Source organism: Macadamia integrifolia, chromosome 4 (assembly GCF_013358625.1).
Source record: "Macadamia integrifolia cultivar HAES 741 chromosome 4, SCU_Mint_v3, whole genome shotgun sequence".
NCBI lineage: Eukaryota > Viridiplantae > Streptophyta > Magnoliopsida > Proteales > Proteaceae > Macadamia > Macadamia integrifolia.
The window spans coordinates 36,916,363-36,943,623 of NC_056560.1; the positions used below are offsets into that span (position 1 = coordinate 36,916,363).

At 36.7% G+C, this 27,261-nt stretch overlaps 2 protein-coding genes across 4 annotated transcripts in view; both read left to right on the plus strand.

The window, feature by feature from the left end:
- The window catches only part of LOC122076540 (protein EARLY FLOWERING 5-like), a 15,970-nt gene extending 3,424 nt beyond the window's left edge, over positions 1 to 12,546 (plus strand). The window contains exons 3-11 of one of the 3 annotated variants that reach the window (XM_042641885.1): positions 3,819 to 3,977; positions 4,081 to 4,198; positions 6,597 to 6,682; positions 10,258 to 10,307; positions 10,516 to 10,585; positions 10,673 to 10,754; positions 10,828 to 11,228; positions 11,311 to 11,871; positions 12,064 to 12,546. In XM_042641885.1, the coding sequence (XP_042497819.1) occupies positions 10,300 to 10,307; positions 10,516 to 10,585; positions 10,673 to 10,754; positions 10,828 to 11,228; positions 11,311 to 11,871; positions 12,064 to 12,285 (1,344 nt within the window). In that variant the 5' untranslated portion in view covers positions 3,819 to 3,977; positions 4,081 to 4,198; positions 6,597 to 6,682; positions 10,258 to 10,299 and the 3' untranslated portion in view covers positions 12,286 to 12,546. The remainder of the gene's footprint in view (positions 1 to 3,818; positions 3,978 to 4,080; positions 4,199 to 6,596; positions 6,683 to 10,257; positions 10,308 to 10,515; positions 10,586 to 10,672; positions 10,755 to 10,827; positions 11,229 to 11,310; positions 11,872 to 12,063) is intronic. The other 2 variants (XM_042641884.1, XM_042641883.1) reach the window with 2 other exon arrangements.
- Positions 12,547 to 15,975: 3,429 nt separating this feature from the next.
- On the plus strand, positions 15,976 to 24,275 carry LOC122076539 (HIPL1 protein-like). Its single transcript, XM_042641882.1, has 7 exons — positions 15,976 to 16,893; positions 16,985 to 17,142; positions 17,680 to 18,474; positions 18,690 to 18,906; positions 22,479 to 22,657; positions 23,396 to 23,637; positions 23,746 to 24,275. Exons 1-7 carry the CDS (start codon positions 16,803 to 16,805, stop codon positions 24,152 to 24,154), a joined length of 2,091 nt encoding a protein of 696 aa, XP_042497816.1. The 5' UTR covers positions 15,976 to 16,802; the 3' UTR covers positions 24,155 to 24,275.
- Positions 24,276 to 27,261: the final 2,986 nt, after the last annotated feature.

Here is a 27,261-nt window from a genome sequence, read left to right on the forward strand (position 1 = left end):
TGGCATGAGACAACTCGTAGCATGGGTCTAGCTTATTGATATGTTCCAGAATCCATTTGATTTCTCTTTACCGACAAAAGCCGTACTCTTCTCTCGTCTCTTTCTCCCTTGTTTTATTAACCCGCGATTTCCCTTCTCTCCTATTCCCTCTCGATCTCACTCTCTTTCTCTCTTTTCCTTCTCCTCCTTTCCTTTATCTCTCTTTTGGTTTCTTAGTTCCTCTAGGATAGCACTAACTTTCCTTTATCAACTCAACTACAACCCACTCTCTTCCCTCCATGATTTGGGCTCCTTCCCCTCTCCCACGATTTGGCTAGATGTGGTGGTCATAACTTAAGACAAAAGGAAAAGAAAGGAAAATAATCTTTAATTAAGGTATTACTTAACTTAGCACTTAAAAAGATTTGAACTTAGGACCTCTAATTAATTAATGTCCCAACTTAACCACTTGGCTAACCCTATAAGTCATTAATTAAAGCCTAAATTCAAATATTTAAAGAGACCTAAAAGGAATAACATAAAAAGAAAGTCCATACCCCAAGGGCCTAAACTTTGGGGCATGACAGAATCTGCCTTAGCCTTTGTGGGGTAGTAATTCAAGATGCTGCTAATCTCAAGTTGAAAGAGTCAGTGGCTGAAATTTCTTAAAAAATAGTGCAAGAATTGTGCAGATATTAGGCAAACATTGTTTTTGAATTAGCTGCAGAATTCTAAATTTTAAGGCCCCGTTTGGTAATGCTGCTTAGGAGTGATTATAGACGAACACTTTGGAAATGCAATTGTGTTTGGAAATTTTTTGGGTTGATTTTTTGTTTTTATGAACTGGTCCAAAAAATCCTCTTAAGAACAAAAATGCAGAAGCAGTAAAAAAAATGATTTTTTTTTTTTTAATATTATTTTGAGAAGAGATTTGAAAAGCCATTCCAACTTTTAATTGAATTGAGCCCGATTCTTTTCTTCGCGCGAGCTTCCTCCCACACTCCTGCAGTGTCTGCTCTGCTTTCTTTCTCTCGTGAGCTTCGTCTTCCCCCCCTGTTCGGAAATGTGGCACCTTCTCTCTCTTGCAAGCCTTCATCTTCCCTGAAGGATTTAGGATATATGGTTCCCAAATCCACTGGTTATCAAATGACACCAGTGAATGATTCCAAAGAGTTTTATCAGAATAGCAGTATAGCAACAGTTTTGTATTCATTCTACTCTCTTTTGGTGCCTTTACAATTCATTTGAAAAGGGAAGGGAACACCCTCTACCAATCACCAATTGATTTCTCAATGCCAGAAACCATGGATCAGCAATCGTGACATCAAAAGATGGCTGAAGAACCCGAAGAAGTGGAAGAGATGCAGCACGGTCCTTTCCCAGTAGAGCAACTTTAGATATTCCATTGGTTCATCTCATTTCAACTGAGCCCTAGTTTTCATTCTCCGGATTTTTCCTGCTCATCATAGATCAACTTTGCTATTTGTTCTTGTTCTCGTCTTTTTTTTTTTTTTAACTTTAAATCTTTACACATTTTTGTACAAAAGGATTTGCTGCACATTTCATGTATGTGTTTGTTTTCAATTCCTAGATTGGGGAAACAGTGATTTTTCTTTCTTTTTGTTTACTTTCAGTGATGAAAAGTGAGTTTCTTTCTTTTTGTTTCTTTTCGGTGCTGAAAATCATATCTTTCTGGGTTATTGGGTGTTGGATGTTGTTCAAGTGTTTGATTTTCATCCTTTACGTTCCCATTCCCTTCTTGTTGTGGAATCGGTAGATCCAAGAGTACATCTTCCTTGCTCCTACGATTTGCAGAATATAATTTTCCCTTTCCGGGCTTGTGGATTTTCTTTATTTTGTTGACAGGAGGACTTCCTTTTTTTTTCCTGCTTGTCATGTGTTTCTTATTCTTCGTCTTTTGCTAACGGTTTGTAGCTCATGTTTTATCTTGCGAGGAGCCTTTCTATGTTTCAATCACAGATTCCGTATTCTCCCAATGGTCATGTTCCAACTGTCACTACCTGCGTTTCTGTTAAACTTGTTTCTTTCTCTTATTTCAAGTTTTGCTTTGAATCAAGCCTCTTCATGTTGTTGAAGTATGATGCTCTTGAGGAACTCTATTAGTAATGACAATGTACAGAAATTCTAGCTCTATTACTTATTTCCCTGAATTCGAATGCCTCATCTTCTATGCTTGCAAAAGCTTATACTAAAAAACTCTGCAGCTCTCTGTCTAATCTTTCATATCTGATTTCAAGGCCTGGGCCTTGTTCATCTCAATTGAGTTGGTTTTCAGATAAACTTGAGTTTTCCCCAAGGTTCACGGTACCGGGTTTCGACCTCTGGGGAGACCGAAATTTCGTGAAAACCTGGGAAATTTTGAGGATACTGGGGATTCTTTTCCGGTATGGTGGAAACTTAGGTTTCGACCCCCAAACAGTGTTTTTTTTGTCTGATTTTTTGTGTACAACCTATTTTAAACATTTCTAACGCATTCACATAATTTGTTTCATTAAAAAAAAAAGTCTTACTTGTGTGGTGAACCAAAGGTTTGATAACCATTACGCTGAGTCATTGGCTTAAATTCTGAAACTTTACTACATAATGGCTATATGTAGTCTACAATCTACATCAAAACATAAGAAATAATCCAAATGATCCAAAATAGATAAGAATATTACATCATCAATAGTCATCTACTCAACAATAGTGACTCAATTATTCAACTCTCGCAAGTAATGACTCAATTCAAAGTAGAGTGTCTAAGCAGTTCCATCCAAGTAGTGACTCACTACCCTCAAGGCACGCATGCTATCTTTTCTAGCATTATTTAGTAAGATATATATACCTTATATCATAAAAAATCAACATTAAGCCATATCAAGTCATTAAAATCAACATTTAGCCGCATCAAATCATAAAAAATCAACATTAAGTCACATTAAGTTATAAAGAATCAACATTTAGAGAAATGCTTTTGTTCTATAATAAGTTTTATTGGTAAAATGATTTTTATTTTTACATGAGACTTTTTGTATTAGGTATAACATAAAAATAGCTTTCCAACAAGTCTAAGATTACTTAAATCTGAGTTGTAATGGCATAGTTATGCTCTGGTCAAACTTATTTTAAAGTGCACGAATGTTGTTAAAATCACCTGAATGAAAATAATTTTAGGGATATCAAAACAAAAGATTATTTTACCGGACTTTTGGTTTTTTGCAATGTTTTAACATTATAGGATTTATAAAATTTTCATAATTGAGAAAAACCCCAACATTTAAAAGTTGAAAATCGTCCCTATAACCAAAATCCAGTTTTTGTTCTTGGACTGGGGGGTTGACTTTTTATCCTTTAGGAATTTGATTTTTAAACTATTTTTATTGGATTCAAATAGGGGGTATTTCCTTATTTATAAATAATAAAACATTTACTTAAATGATATTTGGCATAAATGTCAAAAAATGAAATTCTCCACTCTTTCCCCAATTTTTCCACACTTGGGAGAAAAAATGCATAAGAGAAGGTCGAAATTTCCCATGTTTCGGTTGAAACATGGGAAACCTGGTCGAAACATGTCGAAACTAGGTTGAAACAGGTGATTTTTTAAAATCCCCTAAGGTTTCGTTTCGACCTGGGTCGATACCTGCGAAACATGCGAAATTTTGCATGTTTCTCTCAAGTTCTCGAACCATGGTTTTCCCCTCCTTTTTTTTGTGATCAGGCTATCAGAGTTGGGATGATTTGAAAGCTGGTTTTTATCTAAATTCTAGCCTTCCCCCAAATTCGAGTTTGTCTCACTTCTTATGGAGTATTTTATTTGGACTTATGCATGGCAGGGTGCTGCATGCACTTGTAGCGGTGGGGAGTTGGTTACTAACTTTGGAAGGAACAACATCAATGTTCTTGCTTTTTGGCTGGATTCATAAAAGAAATTTCAGATATTTGCTACAGGGATGAAGGCTTTTTTAAGTGGCTGCAAAGAGAGGTGTTTATTGGTGTGTGTTTCAAATTGTTTTCTCTGTTGGGTTTCAGGAAGATGTATTGATTTTCTCTGTTGGGTTTCAGGAAGATGTATTGATTTTCTCTGTTGGGTTTCAGGAAGATGTATTGAAGCTGTGGGTCTGGGTCTAGCTACAGGAGAGTTAAAGCTTTGGAGTATCAGGGAGAAAATTTGAAATTTCACTTAAGGCTGAGTTTCTGATAGCTGTTGATACATGTAAATGAGACAAAACTATTGGATTAGCTGCTTTAGAGATGAGTTAGACAATTTAGGTTGGATTCAAATTGCTGTCATAGTCTTGCCAAGTAGATATTTAATTAAAAAAAAAAAATCTTTGCTCTTTGCAAAGTTGAAACGGGCAGTTCTACTGACAACTGTATTTGAAGCTTTTGTGGACCGTAGTATCAACCATTTTACACATAATGTAATGACCATGGCCTGCCTTTGGTAAAAATACTTGATTTTTTTTTATCAATTTGAGAAATCAAAACATTTGGTATTGGGGGCATTGCTGAAAGCCTTGATTGAAACAATATGTGATTGGTCTATCCCACCCCACCACCCCCCCCAAAAAAAAAAAAAGAAGAAGAAAGAAACAATATGTGATTGCCAATTGCTCTGTTTTTAAAAATTTTTGAAAGGAAAAACATAACTAATTTACAATAGTGGCCAAAACAACAACTGAGATGGATTATAGGATATACTCCAAAAGGAAAAATGGAGAGGGGAAAACCAACCCCTTAACTCTCCCTAGAAACCCAATACGATCTTTGTTAATAGCAAAATGGAGTACCACCCTCCATATCCAGAATAAACTTGGCATTTTCTTCCATCTGCATATCCTTAGATCCTTCCATAAGGTCGATATGAACTAGCATTGAACATAGGAACCACCCTCTATACCCAGAGAAGCTGAACCTGAGAGAATACAAGACAATGCAATTATTTAAGAGTCACTATTAGGGTTTTATCCCATGTCATATTTTTGGGTCCAAGCTTGAGGTGTTGATTCATACTTGGCTCTATCATCTTGTGGATGTGAGCATTCTCTGAACCGAGTGATCACACTTTACTTAATATGTTAGAGAAAAATTATATTGTTTAATAATGGTTTGGATATTTAAAAATTGAGATGTGGTCAGTATTGTTGGTGCAACAGTACTATTTATGATGCATTGCGCAGTGTATCCTACAATTACTGAAATTGGTTCGTTGCTAGAAGTGCCAGAAGTGTTTCTGATAAATCATCATCCAAATGCAATTCTGTTTCTTTTCTGACTTAGAATCACTCTAATACGTCTTGTTACCAAACACATTTCAATCCGCAGAATCACAAATATTCAATTCTAGCTAAGATTTTTTTTTGGGGGGGGGGTGGGGGAGTGTAATATTCTAGCTAAGAATCACTCCTCCATGACAGAAATGTTGTCAAACAGGGCCTAAGTGTGTATTTGAAGTAAAATTTTATAGGTAGTTGAATCACCTTGGCTGTATCATGATATCTGAAATGATGTAGTGATGTATAATATGGTATTATTCAACTGAAGTGAGGATAGTGGTCTAAAGCAACGAAGTTGGATCTATGCTGATTCCAGTTAAAATTTTGGGTGTTTGGTAGACATCATCAGATTTCAGCAAGTTAAGATGTGTATAGTTTATTGTCAGACAATATGTGAACAAGTTTGTAAGATTTACAGGCTTCAAATAAGTTCATCCTCCTAAATTGGAAGTGTCAGTTCAAAACAGATATGAGTTTAGATCTGTTTTTAACAGGAGCTACACTAACAATGGCACTGACATGGTGCCTGCTGTGAAAATTATATATGCTTGTATGGGAAGCAGCAGTTTCAGTGTTTGAAATGGAAGAAATCTTAAAAATTGCTTTTGCTTTTCAAATAGAACGACCTACTAGTTGCAATAAATTTTGTTAAAATAGGTGGCATTCAACTGAAGCTGTAATATAATTCATTTTAAATTGGTTTGAATTACCATCCAAGACTCAGAGTTAACCCAAAAGACATGTAAAGTGATTAATGTAATGTCAGAAGATTGCCAGAAGTGAAGAAATAATTCAAGATTTAAAACCAGAAGCATTATAGACTGAATGTTAAGCAATATATATGGACTGGCTTCGAATTCAATTTTAAGTCGGTTTTATTGTATCCTAACTACATATCATAACAACAAAGATATGGACATGAATGAAATGGAAATTTCCATAAGTTAAATATCAGAAGTTAGAACTGCCCCCCTGCAAATGACTTGTGCATATTTTTGTTCTATCTGCATGCATTTGTAGAAGTCATAGACAACTACTCTTGGTCCATACAGTGGGACATATTGTTCTCTTAATTTTCTTTTTTGTAGCTCGGAGGAATTTTTCATTGTCATGTTGTTCACTTGCTATATGTCAAGTGTTTCTTTTCTTGTCTTTTATTTTTTTTCCTTTTATTTTATACTTTGGCGGATCCATGTAGCCGACTCCATTTATTTGGGAAAAGGCTGAGTTGTTGTTGTTGTTGTTGTCCTTATGTTTCCTCTTAGTTTAGGTAGATGGTTTTTCTGGGGAACTTCTTATTTTTAATGCCTCTGATCCATATTGTCAATGGTGCAGAAGCAGATGGTGCTCTGGACAAGGCAAGGAAGCACAAGAAAAGACAACTTGAGGACACACTGAACCTAGTTTTGAAGAAGAGGAAGGTATATGAAATTTTAGACATTGTTGGCCTTAGTACCCTATCAAGGTCTTTCAGGTGTGTGATGGGTCTGAGTCCTCCATATATGATAGACATGCTACCTATTGTTGTTATATATTGGCTTATTGGTGTTAAGGATCGAGGTTTCGGTTTCAAGGGCCAAACCTTCGATATCTTGGGTTTTGACTGAAACCTGGGTTTTGAGGCCCAAAAAATAGTTTTTTGATCAGTTTTATTTTGTGCTGCCTATGTTCACCATTTTACACCTATTCTATGAATTAGTTTCACCCAAAACAAAAAAAAAAGAAGCAAAATGGTACTTGTGGTTTGGACTCAAGTTTGCTAGTGCACGCTGAATACTGTTGTACACTAGCCCTATTATAAACATTGACTACATATAATTTAGCTATTGGAAATGTAAATATGCAATTAAAACAATCAAAACATACATTAGCTTAGGGAAATACAAGTATAGAACACTCACCACTCAATACATGGAGTGTCTAATCCATGAGCTGCATATCACTGAAGATGTTGGTGATGCTCCTCCGAATGCAGCTCATATGTATCCCACTATGTATTTTGTGCCCAACATTATGTCTATGTACTAATTCTTCAAAAAATGATATTGGGGGGGGAGGGGACCATTACCTTCAACCTCCAATCACGATCCAGACTGTAGAATGGTTGGATGAGTAAAAGAACGCAAAAAAGTTGGAAGAAATCAATTGATTTGGTAAAAAACTGCTAGTTTTTGCTAAAGTACCCCTTGGTAGTGCTGAAACTTGTGAAACTCCTAGCTCTTGCTTGAAACCAAGTGTCTGAACTTGCGAAACCTGGTACGAACAAGTTTGGACCTTGGGTTTTGTCTCGGAAAAGGTCGAAACCGAGTTGTCTAGGTAGAAACTGCAGTTTCAACTAAAACAAAGAACCATGATTGGTGTTAGGTATTGGTCTACAAGCTGGTCCTGTGGTTTCCCGAATGTGATACATGCCTCATTTTTCTGAGATAGACTTCACAGCTGGATGACTTGTCAGAAAAAAAAACTGCACACACACGCACACAACTAGATGTGTACCGTACTGGTGAGGGGTTTGGTTGGTTTCAACTGGTTTGAAAAGTGACAAAAGCAATTGAAATGCCTCTTAGAAAAGTTGGAGATCGGATGCCTAAACGTCAGGCCTATGTGATTATGTATAGACTACCTTCTACATGGTGGGACCTATCTAGGGGGTTCCTGATCTTCTTTTATACATGAGACAAGTGCTAAAATTTGTCACTGGGGTCGGCCATAGTTGTCAAGGCGTTGCCAACATCCAAAAGTAAATGTTTTTATATTTTGTTATTTCATTTACTTGAGATATTATTCATAAATAAGCAAATACCCCCAATTTGAATCCAATAAAAATAGTTTAAAAATCAAATTCCAAAAGGATAAAAAGTCAACTCCCCGGCCCAAAAACAAAATTTGGCTCCCCGGTCCAAGAACAAAATCTGGTTTTTTGTTTGTAGGGCGATTTTCAACTTTCAAATGCTAAGGTTTTTCTCAATTTTGAAAATTTTATAAATCTTATCATGGTAGAACATTGCTAAACACCAGAAGTCTGGTAAAATAATATTTTGTTTTGATGTCAATAAAATTATTTCCATTCAGGCGATTTAACAACATTCGCACACTTAAAAATAAGTTTGACCAGAACATAACTTTGTCATAACAACTCAGATTTAAGTAATCTTAGACTTGTTGGAAAACTAGTTTTGTGTTATACCGAATATAAAAAGTCTCATCTAAAAATAAAATCATTTGACCAATCAAACTTATTATAGAAGAAGAGAATTTCTCTAAATGTCAATAAGTCATGTTGATTTCTTCTGACTTGATGTCAATGTGATTATGTTGATTTTTATGACTTTATATTGCTTAATATTGATTGGTTTTTTTTTTTTTTTTTTTATGTCATATGGTATATATTATAACATACAAAATAATTTTAGAAAATAGGGAAAATAAAAGATAACACTTGGGCGATTTGATCACCATGGCAACGCCATAGTGGGTGATTCATTGCCAAATCGATTAGCCACCCCTCCACCGCCTTGAGTCGCCATGACGCCGTGACAATTATGGGGTTGGCCTTACAACCTGGTCTTCCAACCAGGCGTGATGTAGATAAGTCACTTAGACTTATTTTATTGCAAATAAGCCTTGGGTTGTGTTATGTATGTGTTGGGCCTTTGATCCCATGGGTTTTCTTTGAAATGAGCCACTTTAATAGGCCTAAAATATGGGTAGAAGGTAGAAAAACGGGATTTTGTTCATTAGTTTAATTAGTTGCTATTTAATTCAATAAAGGCCCATTAGGCTATTAGTTTGTTGTAAAGTCCTATATGGACTATTAGTTAGTTAGTCCTACTCCATGTTGGAGTAATAAAGGTAAGTCCTAGTCCTATTTTGAATTCCTAGTTGTAGTAGGAGTGTCTAGTCCTATTGGGAAACTAGCTTCTAGTATTAGTATGATTGTAAACTTTCCCTCTGTAAATAGAGAGGCATATGCACCATTATTGGACAGATTTGAATGAAAGAAAGTTTACAACTAAATACTTAGAGCAGCTGAGATAGCTGTGGGTGAGAAGCCCAGGTTGAGATAGCCACTTCCTTTATTCTCTTTCACCTTTCTCAACCCCCATCTGTTTTATTCTTCTTTTTTATTTTATTTGCTGTAACATTTAAGAGTTATAGTTTAGATTTTGATAAAAGTCTCCAGAAATCAGAACCGATCAGCAATCCTAGTGGGAATAGGAGAGAGATCGATCTCATCTCTTTCTCTCTTTCGTATTCTGTTCAGCTAGGTCTTCAATCAGGGTATTCCAGGCCTCATAAGGGTCTCACGATCCTTACCTAGTCACTGTTGGAAGCATTCAGCTGCTGTTCTTGAAGGTTCTTCTCAGTTCTCTCATAGGTCAGAAAATCAAGAAAGCTTGTAACTTCACAACTAGCCGTCAGAATCCTCTCAACTTTGGGGCTTTTTGTACCCTCCCTAGGGACTATCTACGCCCAAGAGTGCAACTCAATCGGACTCCTACAGCCCTGGCCGCACCGCTCTCTCTCTTGCTCTATAATAGGTCTTTCTCTCTCCTATCGGGTTAGGATTCGGGCTGGTTTTGCTCCTATATGAGCATTGTATCCTTGGGGATTTATTTGATGGTATTATTTCTTTGTTTCTTACTCCTATTTGTATTGTTTGGGGTTATAAACTGCGAAGTTAGTTACTTGTAATCTACTCCTGCATTAAGGCATATCTAAATAGAAGCAAGGGAAAAGAAATAAACTTAAAGATGAAAATGAAGCTAACAAATAGCCATTTGTCCCATTATTCTCTCTCTGTTGCCCTTGTGCTTCCTCTCTTTTGTACCGAATTATAATGAGATAAGAGTTTTTTGTCTTCCCTCCATGTCTCAGCCCATCTAAAGGCAATTGGAAATCCTATTGACGAGTATTGCCAGACGAAAATCTACATTTATTATACCTAAATATATTTTATTGTGATCAGCTATACTGTTCTTTTTTACTTTGACAGGAGTATGAAGAGAAACTACGGGAAAAGGGTGAGACTCCGGTGATGTTCAGGTGAAGAAGCTTTCTTATACTTTTTTTGGTATAGGCAAAAGGTTTTATGAACGGTCCCACCCATAGAGTATCTATGGACAGGCCCGTCCTGTTCATAAAACCTGATCTCTGGTATATTTCTATGCATCAGCTGCCAGTTTAACTATTTACCAATGTTGTTTTTTTTTTAACTTTCTTCACTATCGTGTGGCTTTATCTTTTCTTGTAGCCACTTGGGTCCTCCTCGCAGACGAACAACTGCAGAGGAAGAGGAGAGAGTGAAACACCCAAAACCAGAAGTACCTTTCGGTACCTGATCCATCATGTTGTGATTATATCCTAGCTTCTCCATCCTCCTGCTCATCTTTACCTATTCTTGGTTGCAGGATTCTGTTTATTATCACCCTACGTTAAATCCTACAGGGGCACCACCTCCTGGAAAGCTTCCCATGTATAAATCATCAATAGGTGAGTTTAACTTGTACTTACTTTCTCAATGTTATTATTTAAAAATTTCAAATTTTGGGTTTTTGCGTTTCAGGACCTAGAATTCCTATGTCAGAAGCTTCATCAAGTGGTGCAGCATCATCATCATTGTCAGAATCCGAGGATGTGATATTAGCGACTATACCTCCTCCTCCCCCACCTCCTCCGTTGCCGAACTCCAGTGAATTGGGGTCTGGAGATGGTGACCTACCATCATCTTTGCCTGTACCACCTCCACCTCCAAAGCCTGCTTCTGATCTTGGTGCCAAATTGCCCCCTCCACCATTGCCTCCACCACCTCCAGGACCTCCATCCAAGGAACAGATTTCCAGTCACACTCCACTGGCTCCACCTCAACCAACCCAACGACCTACTACTCAGCCACCTCCTCCAGGCACAAGTGGAAGTGAGAGGGAAAAAAATCAAGCTGCTGCATCAGATGATCCAGAAACTAAGGAATTAATCTCATAACTTTATTTTCTGTTGGTTGATTACATTCTATGCTTGAAAAAAATTAACAGGATGTACTCTCTTGCAGATTCCAGGCAGGCTGCCCCAACCTCCACCTCTTCCTGGGTTGCCACAGAAATCTGTTAGTCAACAGAAGTCTGTTAGTCATCAACCTCAAGTTGCTCACTCTAACTCCGATACCAGTAACAGTATGGGGAGTAAGGATGCCTCTGATTTGATTCCACCACCGCCACCTCCTCCTAGGCCACCAACTGCTGTTGCTAGGGCTGCATTGATGCCTACGTTGCAGCCTGATGTATTACCTCCGGGTATTTCACGCTTCCCACCACCTCCTCCTCCACCTCCACCTTCAGATTTGCGGCCACCACTGTCTGGCCCTGGACTTCCTAACCGAGCTGCTTCTCCTGGAATGATTGTTCCACCTATTCCAAGGCCACCTTTTGGGTTACCAGCTGGACTGCCCCTGATGATGAGACCACCAGTTCCACCTGGCCCTGTTCCTACTTTCCAGGAAGATGATCAAACTGCAGTAAGACCTGCACCACCAAAGCCATCATATGTCAAGTCAGCGGCATCAACTGTGGTGAAGAAACCATTGGCTCAGCATACCCCTGAACTTACAGCTATGGTATGTTTCAGAATCCTCTTGTAGTCGTACATTATACCGTTTTATCTACTATATGGCACCATAGTTGTCTTGGAAAAAAAGGGCGAGGCCTAGACAACTGTGGCACAGAATTGTTACTGATTGTGAGTTTCGCACCGATACTAGAGTTTTAATTGGTTTCAATAATACGTGATCCCTTTGGTCTGAATTCAGGTTCCAGCATCTGTAAGAGTAAGGAGAGAGACTGCTGTTCCAAAAGTGAAATCAAAACCACCGTTGTCAACAGGAGCAACAGCGCCCCGGGCAGCAGCTCCTGCTGTTGCTGGGAAGTCGGAACTGGTGAATGCTTCAGCAGCACCAAAGACACAGAGCATTGATGATTCATACACGGCCTTTTTGGAAGACATGAAGGCCCTTGGTGCTCTTGATGGCTGAGCTGATAGTAGCTGATGCAGTGAATTTGAGCTGTGAAACATGTTGAAAAAAAACATGGAAGGCTCTTGTTATGGTTTTGGGGTTTATGGCCAAGAATGAGTTACTGCTGTAGCTAGGCATGTTATCCTCTCAAAATGTTCCATCCCTGAAATCTCTGTTCCGATACTAGGATTGTCAATGATCTTTCCATGCTTTAGGAGTGGGGTGCTCAAGTTGGAAACTGAATTTTGAAATGAAATTTATACAGTTACTTGTTTTCCACTCTTGTGAGGATGTTTGGTCATTTTTTTTTTTCCTCAAATGATGCGATGGGTGTTTGAGGGCAGCGTTAAATCTCCCTGTTATGTATACCTAATGCCCGGTGGTACAAATTCTCGCTTCATTTTTGGGTGAAACTTCATGTCTCAGGCAAAGGGAGACTTTTACCACTTCTCCAGGGAAGGTTGATCAGTAAACTTCATGAAAATAGGTGCAAGAAGTTCAAATTCCAGCAATTGATTGTGGCACGCAAATTAAAATAACTGTGAATGGTCATGCATTGCTCAAGATGGTTTCAAAATTCAGAATCACATCAGGTGAATCACCTGATTAAAATAGAAATCACTTTTAATTGCTATCCAGATTTTATCCAATTCTGAGAAAGTTGTTCTTCTAATCGAGTCTGATTGATTTGAATTGTAATGGATGGAGGCCAAGACAATGCACGATTTCATATTTTAAAGCCTTCCTTGCTTGAATAGCATAGATTCTTTTTCTGGTACTGTTATATCCCACTTGACTTTACATCTAGCTGTCACATATGGAAAGGTGATGTGGGAAATCAAACCATTGGATATTTTATAATCCGAAATGTCATGAGTCAAATTTCTATTTCAAATTTAATAACCCAGATGTAATTATATAAACCCTTTTTTATTTTCAGCTGTACATTTCTTTTGAATGATTTTCATTTTCCATTGGATTTTCAAAGCTTTATTTTGTACTTTGATCAACTTCTTTTGTCGTTTGATGCAACATTTGAAAAATGAGGGGAAAGGTGGTGGAACTTTGGTTGATCTTTCCACGATATTTCATCTCCAATTGAACATAGGATCATGTGTCTATCCACACAATCCCCAATTCGTCCTAATTTGAAAAATGAGGGGAAAAGTGGTGGACCTTTGGTTGATCTTTCCACGATATTTCATCTTCAATTGAATCAAGGACTGTGTGCCTATCCACACAATCCCCAATTCGTCTTAATCGTCTCAGCAACCCACAAATGGGTTGATAATCATAAAAAACATCCACTAAATATAATATCTCAACAAGTATCAAAGGGCCAAACATGATTTCAAATTTTAAATATCTTTATAAAAAAAAATGATATTTAAATGTTAAATGTTCTATCCACAATGCATAATCGGGCGTTCCCAATGGATAGAAAATTGAACGACGAAAAAGACTCCTAGGTTTTTTATGTCTTTTTGTGATAAACAAACACAAGCCCAACGTGTTTCAAATTTTCAATATCAATTTTCTAAAAAATAATATTATTAATAATGAAATTAAATATGCTCCAAGAATATTATTAATAATGAAATAAAATTAAGTGCATTTCTTTATTCAGCTTTGAAAAGTTAATCCCATAAAAATCCCTAAAGAGAAACCACCAACTGATCTCTTCAATAAGTAGTTTATCTTTTCTCCCATGCCGACCAAGATAGGGATCCACTTGGGGCTAGACAGGGGACCATAAGGGGCTAGCAAGGGGGTCATTAGACTGCACTTATTATTAACTATTAATCTACTACTATTATATTTTAAGTAGGTAGAAGTAGGAGGATCGAACTAGCGACCTTCATTGCTTGTGTTAGAGGCCAATTGTGTAGTTGCTTGCCATTGAGTTAGAAGTTCATCCCCCAATACACACTTTTCTCTCTCTCTCTCTTTCTCTCTCTCTCTCTCTTCCACACGCCTCAGTGCGCAATATGCATGCATTCATCCTGCATAAGTCTTTAAATGATGGATCAATACATTAGACAACATCTTAAGAAATCATATGATTATGGAAAGATAGTTCCTAGACATCTACTTTAATTATTAAAAAAAAAAATTCTAACTGTTTTTTCATCATGGTTCAATGATTGATGTATATGTTTATCTTTTTTTCTTTTTCAAATTAATATATATATATATATATATATATTTTTTTTTTTTTTTTTTTTTTTTTTTTTTTTTTTTTTTTTTTTTTTGAATTTTTTCATTTTTTTTTCTTTTCATTTCTTGACAACAGTACATAGCCTTAAGGACGGTTGGTGGAAGATATAGTCCTAAACTTTCGACAACAACTATTACTTCAACCGTTCATTTGAATTTTGAAATACTCTTGATATGCTTTAATATAGAAAAAATAAATAAAAATGGAATGAGTTTCCTAATTAAGACCATGTTTAGATGTTAAGAAAAGAAAAGAAAAAAACAAAACATAATAAGACAAAATTATGATGATGAAGTGATTCATTTTATGTGTCTCTATTCAATTATTAAGACAAAAATATGATGATACAATAATTGATTTACATGTGTCTCTCTCTCTTCTCAAATTCTAATTCTTCATTCTCTTTTCTTGGCATCCAAACATAGCCTAAGAGAACTCCAATGGAATAATTTAAAAGAAAACTCCAATGAAAGCATCTAAGGATATAAATTTGGCTTGACTCAAGCTCAAAGCTCAAAGCTCCGCCAAAGAATTGCAAACTTGTAGTTGGAAAGAAAAGAGGAAAACTTTATAATTGTTAGTCTTCAAGTACAGAGGGACTTAGGGTTTCATTTTCTCCCAGTTAACCATCAAACAAGAGGACTCGGAGGGTTTACGGTTTTACTCAACTCAAGTGAAACAATTATTTAATTAACTTTTTATTTTTTGAAAATGACTAGACTCATTGTTTTGTTGCGACTCAAATGAAAAGGCCGAGTCTCATTTGATTTGAATGAGTTATGGTCAATTATTGTCATTTCTTACCCTTATCAAGTCTACATGACTCCTAACTCCTAACCAAGTTTCGAAAATTTTGAATCAACTCATATGACTTGTCCAACAGTACCTTAGTTTTTCAATTGTACTTATGTGGGGAACTTGAGGCTAATCTAATCTAATCTTTTTTTTTTTTAATGGGTAAAATAATCTAATCTTATCAAGTGTCAATAAATAGTAGTAGAAGGTTTCATACATAGGGTCAACATTTTTCCGAGAGAGACGAATCTTCACATACGTGAATGTACGTGATCGCCTCTGGTATGTGGATATGGTATTTATTAAATGAGGAGAGAGAAGATAGATGCCAAATCCACGGGCCTAGAACATTCATGTACGTGAAGATTCACCGAACTCCATTTTTCTCATGCGATAAGAATGCTCAATCCTCATGCGTTTATCTAGAAGTTAAATAATTGACTGTGTTTGATACACCACCTTGTATGAAAACATATCTTATAAATAAAATCCATAAATTCTTTGAATAATTATAAAATAAGATTACACATTTTTTCCCCACCAACCTCAATTACAACATGATTCTCTCAATTATAAATTCTTAGAATAAATTTGACATCTAAACCATCAATGAAAAAAAAAAAAAAATATAGAGAGAGAGAGAGAGAGAGAGAGAGAGAGAGAGAGAGAGAGAGAGAGAGAAAAGGGTGTTTGACTTCTGAAAGGGACAAAGGAGGGTGTGTACTGTTCAGTGTCCTCCTCCACTTTTCATCCTTCCCTTTCAAAAGCGAAATCCAATCAAGTTTCAGTCTTTCTTTATATCTTTCTTTCTTCTAGAACTTCAACCGTTGGATTCCTCTTTCTCTTCTACAGTTCCATTACTTCCCTCCCTGAAGTACAACCCCAAGACACCTCTCACTTTCTGTAAGATCTCTTCAACCCACCTTTGTCCTTTGTTCTCCCCCCTAATCATACTTTTCAAAAAAAAATCCCTTTTCATCTCCCAAATTCTTCAACTACCCATTAACTACAAGACTCCTGGATGGGTTTCAGCATTGAAGCTCAGATGGTCGGAGCACATATCTTCATAGGAGAGCTCAAAATAGCAGGATTTCATACGATTTATAAACTGTACCTTGTTCAATGTGGCCTGTTCTGCTAATAAAATATTACTTATTTTCTGACTGAGTCTTATAGATACTAAGATAAGGCCATGAGTTTTTTGTTTCAAATAGCTTTCGTACAAGTCAACTCTGTTAACTATCTAACAATTGAAAAGAGTATATCCAATGCTGGATGAAACGGTTGTGCCTCTTCATATTAATAGAATACTGGGTTTTATGATTCACAGCTAGATAAGAGAGTTGGTAGTTGTTCATTTGTGGAAGTTTTCGGAACCCAAAAGGCCATTAATTCCTTGGTGTTCCACCATTAGTCGTACTTGTCCTTCAAGTGGATTCACACTTCACAGTTCACACAGAACGAAAATGATGCTTAACCCCACTTGAAGAAGAGAGAAAGTGTCTCTGTGAACTCTGAACAAATGGGTGGTGTTCTTACCATTATTTTGCCCTTTTGGCTATTGCTTCTGGTTCCTGATCTCAATGATTCATTTCCCTTATGCAGGGATGAGAGTGGGTCTCCTTTTCTTTCTTAATTTAATTTTTTTTTGGCTATGTTCATCTCACTGGGATTCTCAATCTGGGATTTCTTTGTTTGGAGTAGGTGCACCTGTGACTATTAATACAACTCTGTCCTTTTGTCCTTACAATGGAAGCGTCTGCTGTAACTCTGCCCATGATCGAAGATTGCAGAAACGTTTCCAATCGATGAACATTTCTGATCCCACCTGTGCTTCTCTTGTGAAATCGGTCCTCTGTGCGGTAAGCTATAAATAAGCTTACTGTTTTTGATCTCTGTATTGAATATCATGCCTTATTATTAAAGAATGATTTTACGCTGCTACATGTGGTCCAGTTAATTAGCCCATGAGCTTAAATCATTACAGAAACTAAAACATGACATCTATACGATTCAAATCTTCATGACTTGAAGATAATTTAAAGAAGAATTTCTATTATGGTATCTGAAAAATGAAAAAGCCAGAGAGTTAAATTGTGATCAAGTAAGTTCCCACTTGATCAATATCTCTTCCAGTCTCTGAACATGATATTTTCTGACAGAGTTCTAAAATATACCTGACAATTTGTCTATACCTTAGTATATCATCTCTAGATGTTGAATCCATGTTGCATTAATGGTTTCAAGTTGCCTTTTTTTTTTTTTTCATTTCAAAATCCTTTCCAAAGGTTGGGTGTGTTTGTGTTCTTGAATAGTTTTTATAAACATTAATTTGTTATCAACTCTTCTCTCTGTTGAGCAAGATCCTACATGATAATTCAGGTTCCAATGATTTGCAGACTTGTGACAAATTCTCGGCGGATCTATTTAAAATTGAGTCAGGATATCGGACAGTTCCTGTTCTTTGCAACTCCATGGCTTCATCAAACACATCCCATTCTAACAATGCAACAGAGAATTTTTGTTCAGAGGTCTGGGATGCATGCAGAAATGTCTCTATATTCAATTCTCCATTTTTACCCTTGTCACTTGGTGGCAGTGCAGTTCCAGTGAATTCCACTTCCAAATTGATTGATATCTGGAAGTCAAAAAGTGAGTTCTGCAACACATATGGTGGGGATACCACTGATGGATCAATATGTTTCGATGGTGAACCAGTTTCATTAACTAGTACTGGAACCCCAAGTCCCCCAAGTGGTTTGTGTCTCGAGCGAATTGGGAATGGATCTTACCTTGATATGGCTCCTCATCCGGATGGATCCAACCGTGTTTTCTTGGCTGATCAACAAGGTAGGATATGGTTGGCAACTGTTCCTGAGGATGGATCTGGGGAAACATTAGGGCTTGATGAATTAAATCCCTTCCTGGATTTAACAGATGAGGTATATTTTAACTCAGAGTTTGGACTGCTGGGTATAGCATTTCATCCAAACTTTACAGAGAATGGTCGCTTCTTTGTTTCATTCAATTGTGACAAGGTAAAATGGCGCAGATGTGCTGGTACATGTGCATGCAATTCAGATCTGAACTGTGATCCTTCGAAGATTGGTACTGATAATGGGGCCCAGCCATGCCAGTATAGTAGTGTTATCTCAGAATTCACTGTTAATGGTACCACTTCACAGATTTCCTTGGTACACATCCACTTCTTATGAAATATCTGTGACAATTTTTTTTTTTTGATAGGTTGGGAGGTAAGTAGGTAACAGCCAGGGGGTTCGAACTCGAGACCTCCTGGTGAGCATGGGATTTTTGCACACCATAGCTCACCAACTGCACTATACAGTTGTTTCTGTGACAATTCTCACTGAGGAACTCTAATGCGATTCTATTTTGATCTATTCTTCAGGCAGCAAAGGCCAATCCAACAGAGGTTAGAAGGATATTTACCATGGGCCTTCCATATACAACTCATCATGGGGGCCAGATTATCTTTGGACCCGCGGATGGATATTTATACTATATGATGGGGGATGGAGGGGGAACAGGTGATCCATACAACTTTTCACAAAACAAGAAATCCTTGCTTGGAAAGATCGTGAGGTTTGACGTAGATAACTTCCCAAGTGAGTGTCAGGACATGGAAGTTTATTTTTTCTAGTTTTGTTTGCTTTCTATTTTGTCTCTGCAGATTTTATATTATAAATGATTTTTTTTTTAAATATTTGAACTTATCTTTCCCCTAAGCATATTAGATTTTTGCTTACTTTCATAATTTTCACTGAACAAATCCAATATCAGTAAGAGGTACAGAAAGCACAGCCTATGCTTTATCCAGTGCATAAGTTATTTCATCATTTTTCTGGAACTATGCTTCATTGATCTTGATTAGGTTTCTGGCACTCTCCTTTATAGAACATGACTAGCTTTCTGGCACTATGCTTCACAGAACATGACTAGCTTAAAAAAAATATCATGCCTAGGAAATTGACTGAATCTTCCCGAAATACGATTGATGGTCTCTGCATTCATAACTGATGATGCACACTGGAATATGAAATAAGACAAAATAAAAGGACTTGGGTTGGACTTGGGTTGCAAATAGTAGCATTTCCAACTTTGACGCAACACTAGGATAATTATTGTATGAAATTCAGCTCCATAGATATGTAGGAAACGTGAGGATAACATCACCGTGTTACAGACATATATTAAATGTAGCCCAGTGGATTTCCCCTATCCTTATCCAAAATGTAGACCAATGGATTTCCGCTATCCTTATCCAAAAATAAATTTATATTCTATGTTAGTGCTGATTGCTAAGTCCTACACTGGATTACATAGTTTGCTTGGAGAAGTAAGTCAAAGTGAAAGAGACAAATTTCCAGACCCATAAAACTATTGAATTGCTTCTTGTACAGTGTTTTGGAGTAAAAATCTTGCAAGGATTTACAGGTGAGGCATCCCATGTTGTTATTGGATACAGAAAGTGCCATGGAACCTCTCATTACTGCTGATTGATGGATGGGACTGATTCTCTATCAATGGACTGCCCTCTACTGCATTATGTTGCTTACTTGAGAAAGCAGAGTTTCAAAGGATTGTTGGATTAAGCGGTTGGATCATGGTCTGATAAAGCAATCTGTCATTGGATGAGCTTCCTAAGGGCCGTAGCATAGACTTTTTTTCATATAATCCCTAGGATGAAACGTTATATGGAATGATGACTTCTTTTCCCCCTTTTTTTTTGGAGGGGGGGTGGGGTGGGGGGAGGGAATTGGTACTTGGTAGTGAATGAAGAGACATCGATGGAAATCCAATACAGGACTAAAACCTAGTAATCGAAACACAGAATACTAGTTTTGGAGGGTGATCTTACTTCAACAATTCACCCAAAAGAGAGTAGATTTATTAGTAAACTGTACAGTATACAGGTACAAAAATACCCTATAAGTATATAAAAAAATGCATCAGAATTCAGAAATGACAAATTAACCCATCTTTACAATTGACCCCTATTTATATAATCTTCTCCAGTTTATGCAGCTTGTCAAACTTAAAACTATGTTTACTCATCTCATTTTATCACATTCTATCTTCTATAGACAGTTCTTGTGAAGTCCATTTTCATCCTTCTGATGCAAATTTGTTTCATATAACCCTATTTTTTTGGTTCTTTTGGTTTTTCTACATGGTTTAAAGAGCTTCACTAATGAAAAAATTATTTTTCCTTTCATTTGTGCCCATTTGTTTAGAGAGTCTTACCTGACCTTTGAAATAGAGCACTAAGTTTTTGTTTCTATGGTCTACCTACATTGCCCTTTTGATACTCCTTCAAGGCTGAAAAGGTTGGAATGTTCTTGCTTCGGATATCCATGTGTACCCTTTTGTCTGCACATACAGGTGTTCACATATCTCTTATTTGAAATACTTTTTCCCATTTTTCATTCTGTCATCCCCTTCTACTAACTGGTTTCTGTTATATCCGCTTTTAAAAATATGGCCAAACAATTGTTTCTTTTCTTCTTTCTGATGCAGGTCGGTTTGCAAAACCTGTGGTAAATGACAAATAGATCTATAAATAGAATAAAAAGGAAAAAAGGAAGAGATAATGGGCTTGCTCACCATGAACAAAGCTAGGGATTGGAAGAGATAATGGGCTTGCTCACCATGAACAAAGCTAGGGATTTACCATCAAACCACTTGGAAGAGAACCATTCCCTTAATCATAGCCAAAAACTAGTGCTCTCCGTTGAAATTATGCTATTTACAATGCTTGAAGTTTTAGCAATCCTATGAGTGCTTAACCCTGTTCCTAGACAACAAAAGTATTAATTTGAAGAAAAAAACCCAAAATAAGTCTCCTAATCTAGAATTTCTAGATTAGTAGTACCATAATAGATGGACAGTCATATAGAAAGTTGGTCATAACTTCCTAGCATAGATTGGAATTTCAAGATGTTGGTCTTGAATCGACAACAGGAGCTGAGCCTCCCTTTCTTTGATTTGGTTTGAAGTTCCCTCAAGTATTTCCGTTTGTGGTAAGGTCAATTCACCCAAATCCACTGACTTCGTGACAGTTCTCGTTGGAAAGATACCAACCTTTTAACGACACCATGATCATGCTAAAAAACATGAGTTTTTGACCTTCCAAAGATAAACCCAAAGGAAAGTTACAGAAATAACTAAGTTGTGCTATACAATGCTCCTAAATACCAAAACTGATCCAAGATTTATTAAACCATAGAATTTCTTTTCTACAATTCTCCCACTTCACTCTGTATTACTCTCATGTTTTTACTTACTTATAACCAAGTGCATCAGTAAAATAAATAAATAAATATTAGATTCAATAAGTAAAAAGAATTTAATATGAAATACTTACTACTGGTGGTCAAATCATGATACTTACCATAGTACTCTTGTTGCTTCCTTGCTAATATCCATGCTATGATTGTTGTTTTTTTATTTTATGCATAAAATTAGTTACCTAGCTGAAGGACACCAAGCATAGTATCCAAATTGTATGAAATTTCAAGTATATCAATCGAGGTGCTGGACCAATGCTAAGCAACTGTACCTGAAAACAGGTTATACATAAACTTGGACTAAAACTTAATTTCGTGAGTATTGAAACTCAATCGGCAATAAAAGTGGGTTCGGTCCATCAAAAGACATGGGTGATCCTGCGGAGAATGACTTTCAGTAGTACAACCCTTGAGGCAAGGGTTCTCTCCGGGGAGGGGAAGAATTACGCCAGGCAACCCTAGACTTATGTAAATTGCATCTATGTGCGTTGCTGTTGTAAGTTGCACATGCTGTTCGGAGTTTAGGCTTAAGAAACAAACCAAATTTTGGGTGGTAGATTTCCTATCTAAGATATCAATAGGTGTTCCCTCTCCCACCAACTGGACACTAACTGCCCTTCTCTTGACTTCTTTCTTGTTTGATTTTTTTTTTTGTCTGATCATCTGGAACATGAGAGTAATAAATTCATTATCATCAGTTACTCTTGTCAACATAAAAACATCCTGTAGTTTGGCTCCCCTAACTGGAGACTCCTTCCTGTCTGTCTACTATGACAGTTTTCCAATGATACTCTTTCTTGTAGTTTACTTTGTAAAGAATAATCCTTCTAACCTTTACAGTTTGCAACTGATAGATCATTATTTTCTCAATCTTTCCTATGTATTTCCAGGTGCAACAGAAATGGTCGAACTTGGATTATGGGGGAACTATTCAATCCCAAAAGATAATCCATTCTCAAGAGACAATGAATCCCTGCCTGAAATTTGGGCTTTAGGACTAAGTAATCCTTGGCGCTGTAGTTTTGATTCAGACAGACCTTCCTACTTTATTTGTGCTGATGTTGGCCTGGTATGGTGATTATTTTCTCGTAGTTTTACCTTGACATTACTTGCTTCTCTCTATATATTTCTAGTGACTGCATTAAAATATCGGGAAACATTTAGAGGAGTCCAAGGTCCTCTAGTAGCTGTGAATTGAAGAGTGAAACTTGGAATTTTCTTTTCTTTCCCCCAATAAAGAATCAATCTAAGTAGTTAACACATATCCAAATAACAAAGTTTATCAATCACAATGAGGGGTCAGCTAGGTTGCTGACCTGCACGTCACCTAGCACTGCTCTAAAATATCAATGCACAGTTTCAACCATGCACTTGTTGTCAACTTTCCATTGAAGCAGGGTCATTTTATTACCTCGAATCTGTACACTATATGTGGCCCTTATGATCAGTGATCTGGACAATTGACCCCCCCTCCCTCTCTAGATTTTTCTCCTGACGTTTTGCATGTTGGTCCAATTATACGGTCCAAAGTATCCAATGGATGAGCTTGAAATATGCAGAAAGACACTTTCGTTTTCTTAAATGTGAATTTATTTCAGGTCTGCATCCGCAAAAGTTCAAATTCATTTAGTTAAAAGTGCAATTTCATTCAGTACTTTGTTGTTGTCATTGTCCTCAATTTTGTTGTCTTCTTTCATCTTCAGTGAAGCCTATTGATCTGGAGAACTTCTCCAAGTGACTTCTTTCATTTCTTAAGTTCCTCATTATTGAAGGTATTTGATGCTTACAATCATTTGGAATCTTATAGAATACATATGAAGAGGTGGATATTATCTCAAAAGGAGGGAACTATGGATGGCGGGTTTATGAAGGCCCCAACCTTTTCTACCCTCAGCAGTCCCCTGGAGGAAATACTTCTGCCAACTCAATAAACTCTATCTTCCCAGTTATGGGATATTACCACTCTGCTGTAAATGGGAATAGTGGATCTGCATCAATCACTGGTGGCTACTTCTATCGGGGTATGACTGATCCATGCATGTACGGAAGGTTTGTGGTTTTTCCTATTAAATTTGATGCCTAATGAGGCTTTACTAATTAGTCATGTACTAATAGAAACTTAAGTTCGTCAATTAACCATTTTGGATGGTGTTTTAGGTACCTTTATGCAGATTTATTTGCGCAAGCCATATGGGCAGGTACAGAAAGCCCCCAGAATAGTGGGAACTTCACTAGTAACCAAATCCGATGCGGTTGTGCTCATGACTCTCCAATTAAATGTGATTCTGCTGCTGGAAGTTCTCTTCCTGTTTTGGGATACATATTCTCATTTGGGGAGGATAACAGGAAGGATATATTTCTTCTAGCAAGCAGTGGTGTGTACAGAGTTGCTCGTCCTAGTCGTTGCAATTATAATTGCTCATTGGAAAATGTTACAGCTGCTGTGAGTCCAGCTCCTGGTCCTTCGCTTCCCCGGTCATCTGGGATCCTTTTGAGTAACCAACATAATGGTCTGGTGGTGCTAGTGTTCTTTTCATTCTTTATTCTTATGTATTTTATATTGTGAGCTTTTAGCTGATTTTATTTTCCCTTTATAGTGAAATGTTGTAGGAACCTCTCTCTCTCTCTCTCTCTCTCTCTTGTGTATAATATGGAGCAAAATTTATTCTAGAATAGAAGAAGCCCCACTTCAGAAGGGAATGGAAATGATCTGAGTCTCTCAGTTTTCTGGTGAATCATTCTCATAGTAAAATCAAATTTGATGTTCTTTGCTTTGGTTGTCTTCTGTGAACTGACAAAATAACCCATTGCTTGCTTTATTTTTTATGGCAATATTATAATTGTTTTGTCAAGAAATATTTAACTGTGACACTTTATTTAGCAATTTGATGTATCTTTCTAACTATAGAATCACACAGTTATCCCTATCTTTGTTTTCATCTAGAAAAGCTTTACAATTTTGAGAAGAAAAACTATTATTATTTTCTTTTAATATTGTCCATCACATAATTAGGTTTTAAATGCATTTGGTGTTTTTTTTTCTAAAGTCAGCAAAATATATATTAATTAAATGAAAAATGAAGAGAATGGTACAAGAATTTCATTCTAAGAATCACTAGAAAACCCAATCATGGCTAGCCCCAGGATATCTCTCTACCCTCTGCATGGCATCAGCAGAGAGACCTGAAACTCAACAAAAAAAGTTCAGGTAAACTTATTCTAGGGTCTACCAATGGCATCTGAACCTATATCTTCAACAACTACTCTTGGTGGAGTAGACCAAATATTTGAAGAACAACTTTAATAGGCTTTTTTAGCAATAGAGTCATCCACCACACTGATTTCTCTTAAAACAATTTTTTATTTTCCAATTAAATGACAAAAAATATATCTAAACTTATGTGATATCAAGTTGAAGAATAAATGCTTTGATAATAATATGTGAAATTATCATGAGCATTTATATACTTTTCTATATGGTATTACAAGGTAGTTAATGGGCTTAAGTGCTTAACCATTCATTTTGAAATGTCTCAATTGCCCCTATATTTATATTATGTAAAGCTAAAATATAAGCACTTTTAGAAGGAAAGAAAATTGTTATTTATAGGTGGGACTGGCTAATTACTATGAAATGCCTGGATTATCACTTTTTCTTTTTTTTTTTTTTTTTTTTTTTTGGGTGAACTAGCTCATGAGGTGGAATTTTTTAACCTCAAGGGGCAATAAGAGCTTGATTGTCTTCTTCAATCCTAACTTGATTGTAAAGCCTCACTGACCATGACTCAAGGAGGGGAAAGATGATCTGCTGAAATCCAACCCAATTAGCATAACTATAAATATTGTAAGAAGAGTTCTTGGTGCTTGGATGGCCCACCTAGGAAGTGTTTCTTGCATGGCCCAAATATTTTGCCATATGACAATGATAGATGAGGCCAAATTTTTGTGGGCATGTAGACCTGTAGGTCACTCAAATGTTAGATTTCAATTCAGATGGAGTTTGCCAAGTGGCAAAATAGAGTTTTGAAAATTTTAGAACTATACAAAAATGCATAATAGTGCTTAAAAATCTTAGATATGCAATATATACACAGAGATGCATGCCAATACACAAGAGGGTATTTGATTGAATAATCGGTAAAAGGTAGATTTGGACAGAAATTCTTAGTTGAGTATAAAATTTGACATATGACTAATCTAGACCATGTCCTTTCTCTCTCACTTTTAAAATGGCCACATCATTTATCACGCTACACACAATATTAGGTCTCCTGAAAGCAATGCCTAGGAGTAGGGGTGTCAACCGGTCGGGCCGGTTCGGTTTCGGTCGGGCTTAATCGGGCTTGAAGACTTTCAAAGGCTACACCGTGTCCGCCCATTTAACTAATCGGGCTTAGTTATTGAGGGCATGGTACACTTTATATTCGGTCGGTCGGTCGGTCTCAGGTTATAATCGGGCCACCTTAATCGGGCTTTAGTCGGGTCTTAACCGGGCTACGGACATGTTTAATGTTAAACAGGCTTTAACCGGTTTTTAAACGGGCCCTCTTTAAAATGTGCTATTATATTCCGGCCCACTCATGCAAGCCCAAAAAAATGACAATAAATCAATAAATGATACCAAATATAACCATTATTTAAAATGTGAACATGTCTTTACTTTTTAGTTTTTATTCTTTAATTTGGGGGGTAAAATAGGTATTCTACAATCATTAAAAGGTCGGGCCAAGTCGGTGCACAATAGGCCGGTCTCGGTCGGGCGCCCGATGGTTCAAGTAGCAAAACCGAGACCGACGATTTATAAACGGGCCGGGCTCAAGCCCGACACGTTTAATAAACGGTCCGGGCCGGGCCGGTCTATAAATGGTCGGTCCCGGTTGGTTTAGCCGGTTCGGGCCACGAATTGACACCCCTACCTAGGAGGCTGCTTAAAAACCTTACCTTGTGCATAGATAGAGTTTAAATTCATGATGAACTATTAGAGTTAACACCATCTTTATATATAAAGTTCTCACCGAATTATATTCTATAGATCAACTTTCAATATGACAATTTGTAGCCAATCTATAGAATTTTATTTTCTTGTATAGTAAAATTAGCCCTGGTTAGTAGGGATTTATGTCAAAATCTTATAGTTCCTTAATAATAAGATCACATGTTCATTTTATTTCTATCATGCCCATTTGCAAGTGTTGCATGGCAGGATGGGCCCGTGGAACTAGTCAGGCCAAAGGCCTGGATACTTGTTGTTAGCAAAAAAAAAAAAAAAAAGAGTGTTGATTTGCAGGAAAAAATATATTTATTTTACAAATGAAAATAATTTTATGGAAAAAAAGTTTTCAATGGGGAGTGTGGCCGTTGTGCCAGACACATGGGAGTGTTAAATGTCACACATTATTTCTCTTTATATATATATATATATAAACTATCTTTTATTTTATTTAAATTATTATTATTATTTTTTAATTAATTAACAATACTTATACAAAACGTTCTCTCTTCTGATGTTGATCCGATACAATATCAATATTGATTTAATTCGATACTGATTTGATCCAATCTGATACCGATCAATTGGATCGGTACTAAAACCGTAAGTCCAAAATGCCCTTTTTATAACTCTATAGGTGGAGGAATATCGTTGTTGTTGTTGTTGTTTTTTTTTTTTTTTTT

What these genes read in the sequence shown, in the direction of transcription:
- LOC122076539 (XM_042641882.1), top strand. Translation starts at nt 16,803, where the DNA reads ATGGGTGGTGTTCTTACCATTATTTTGCCCTTTTGGCTATTGCTTCTG. An exon ending in CCACTTCACAGATTTCCTTG is followed by an intron (nt 18,475 to 18,689) that starts GTACACATCCAC and finishes TCTATTCTTCAG; the next exon opens with GCAGCAAAGGCCAATCCAAC. An exon ending in TTTGTGCTGATGTTGGCCTG is followed by an intron (nt 22,658 to 23,395) that starts GTATGGTGATTA and finishes GGAATCTTATAG; the next exon opens with AATACATATGAAGAGGTGGA.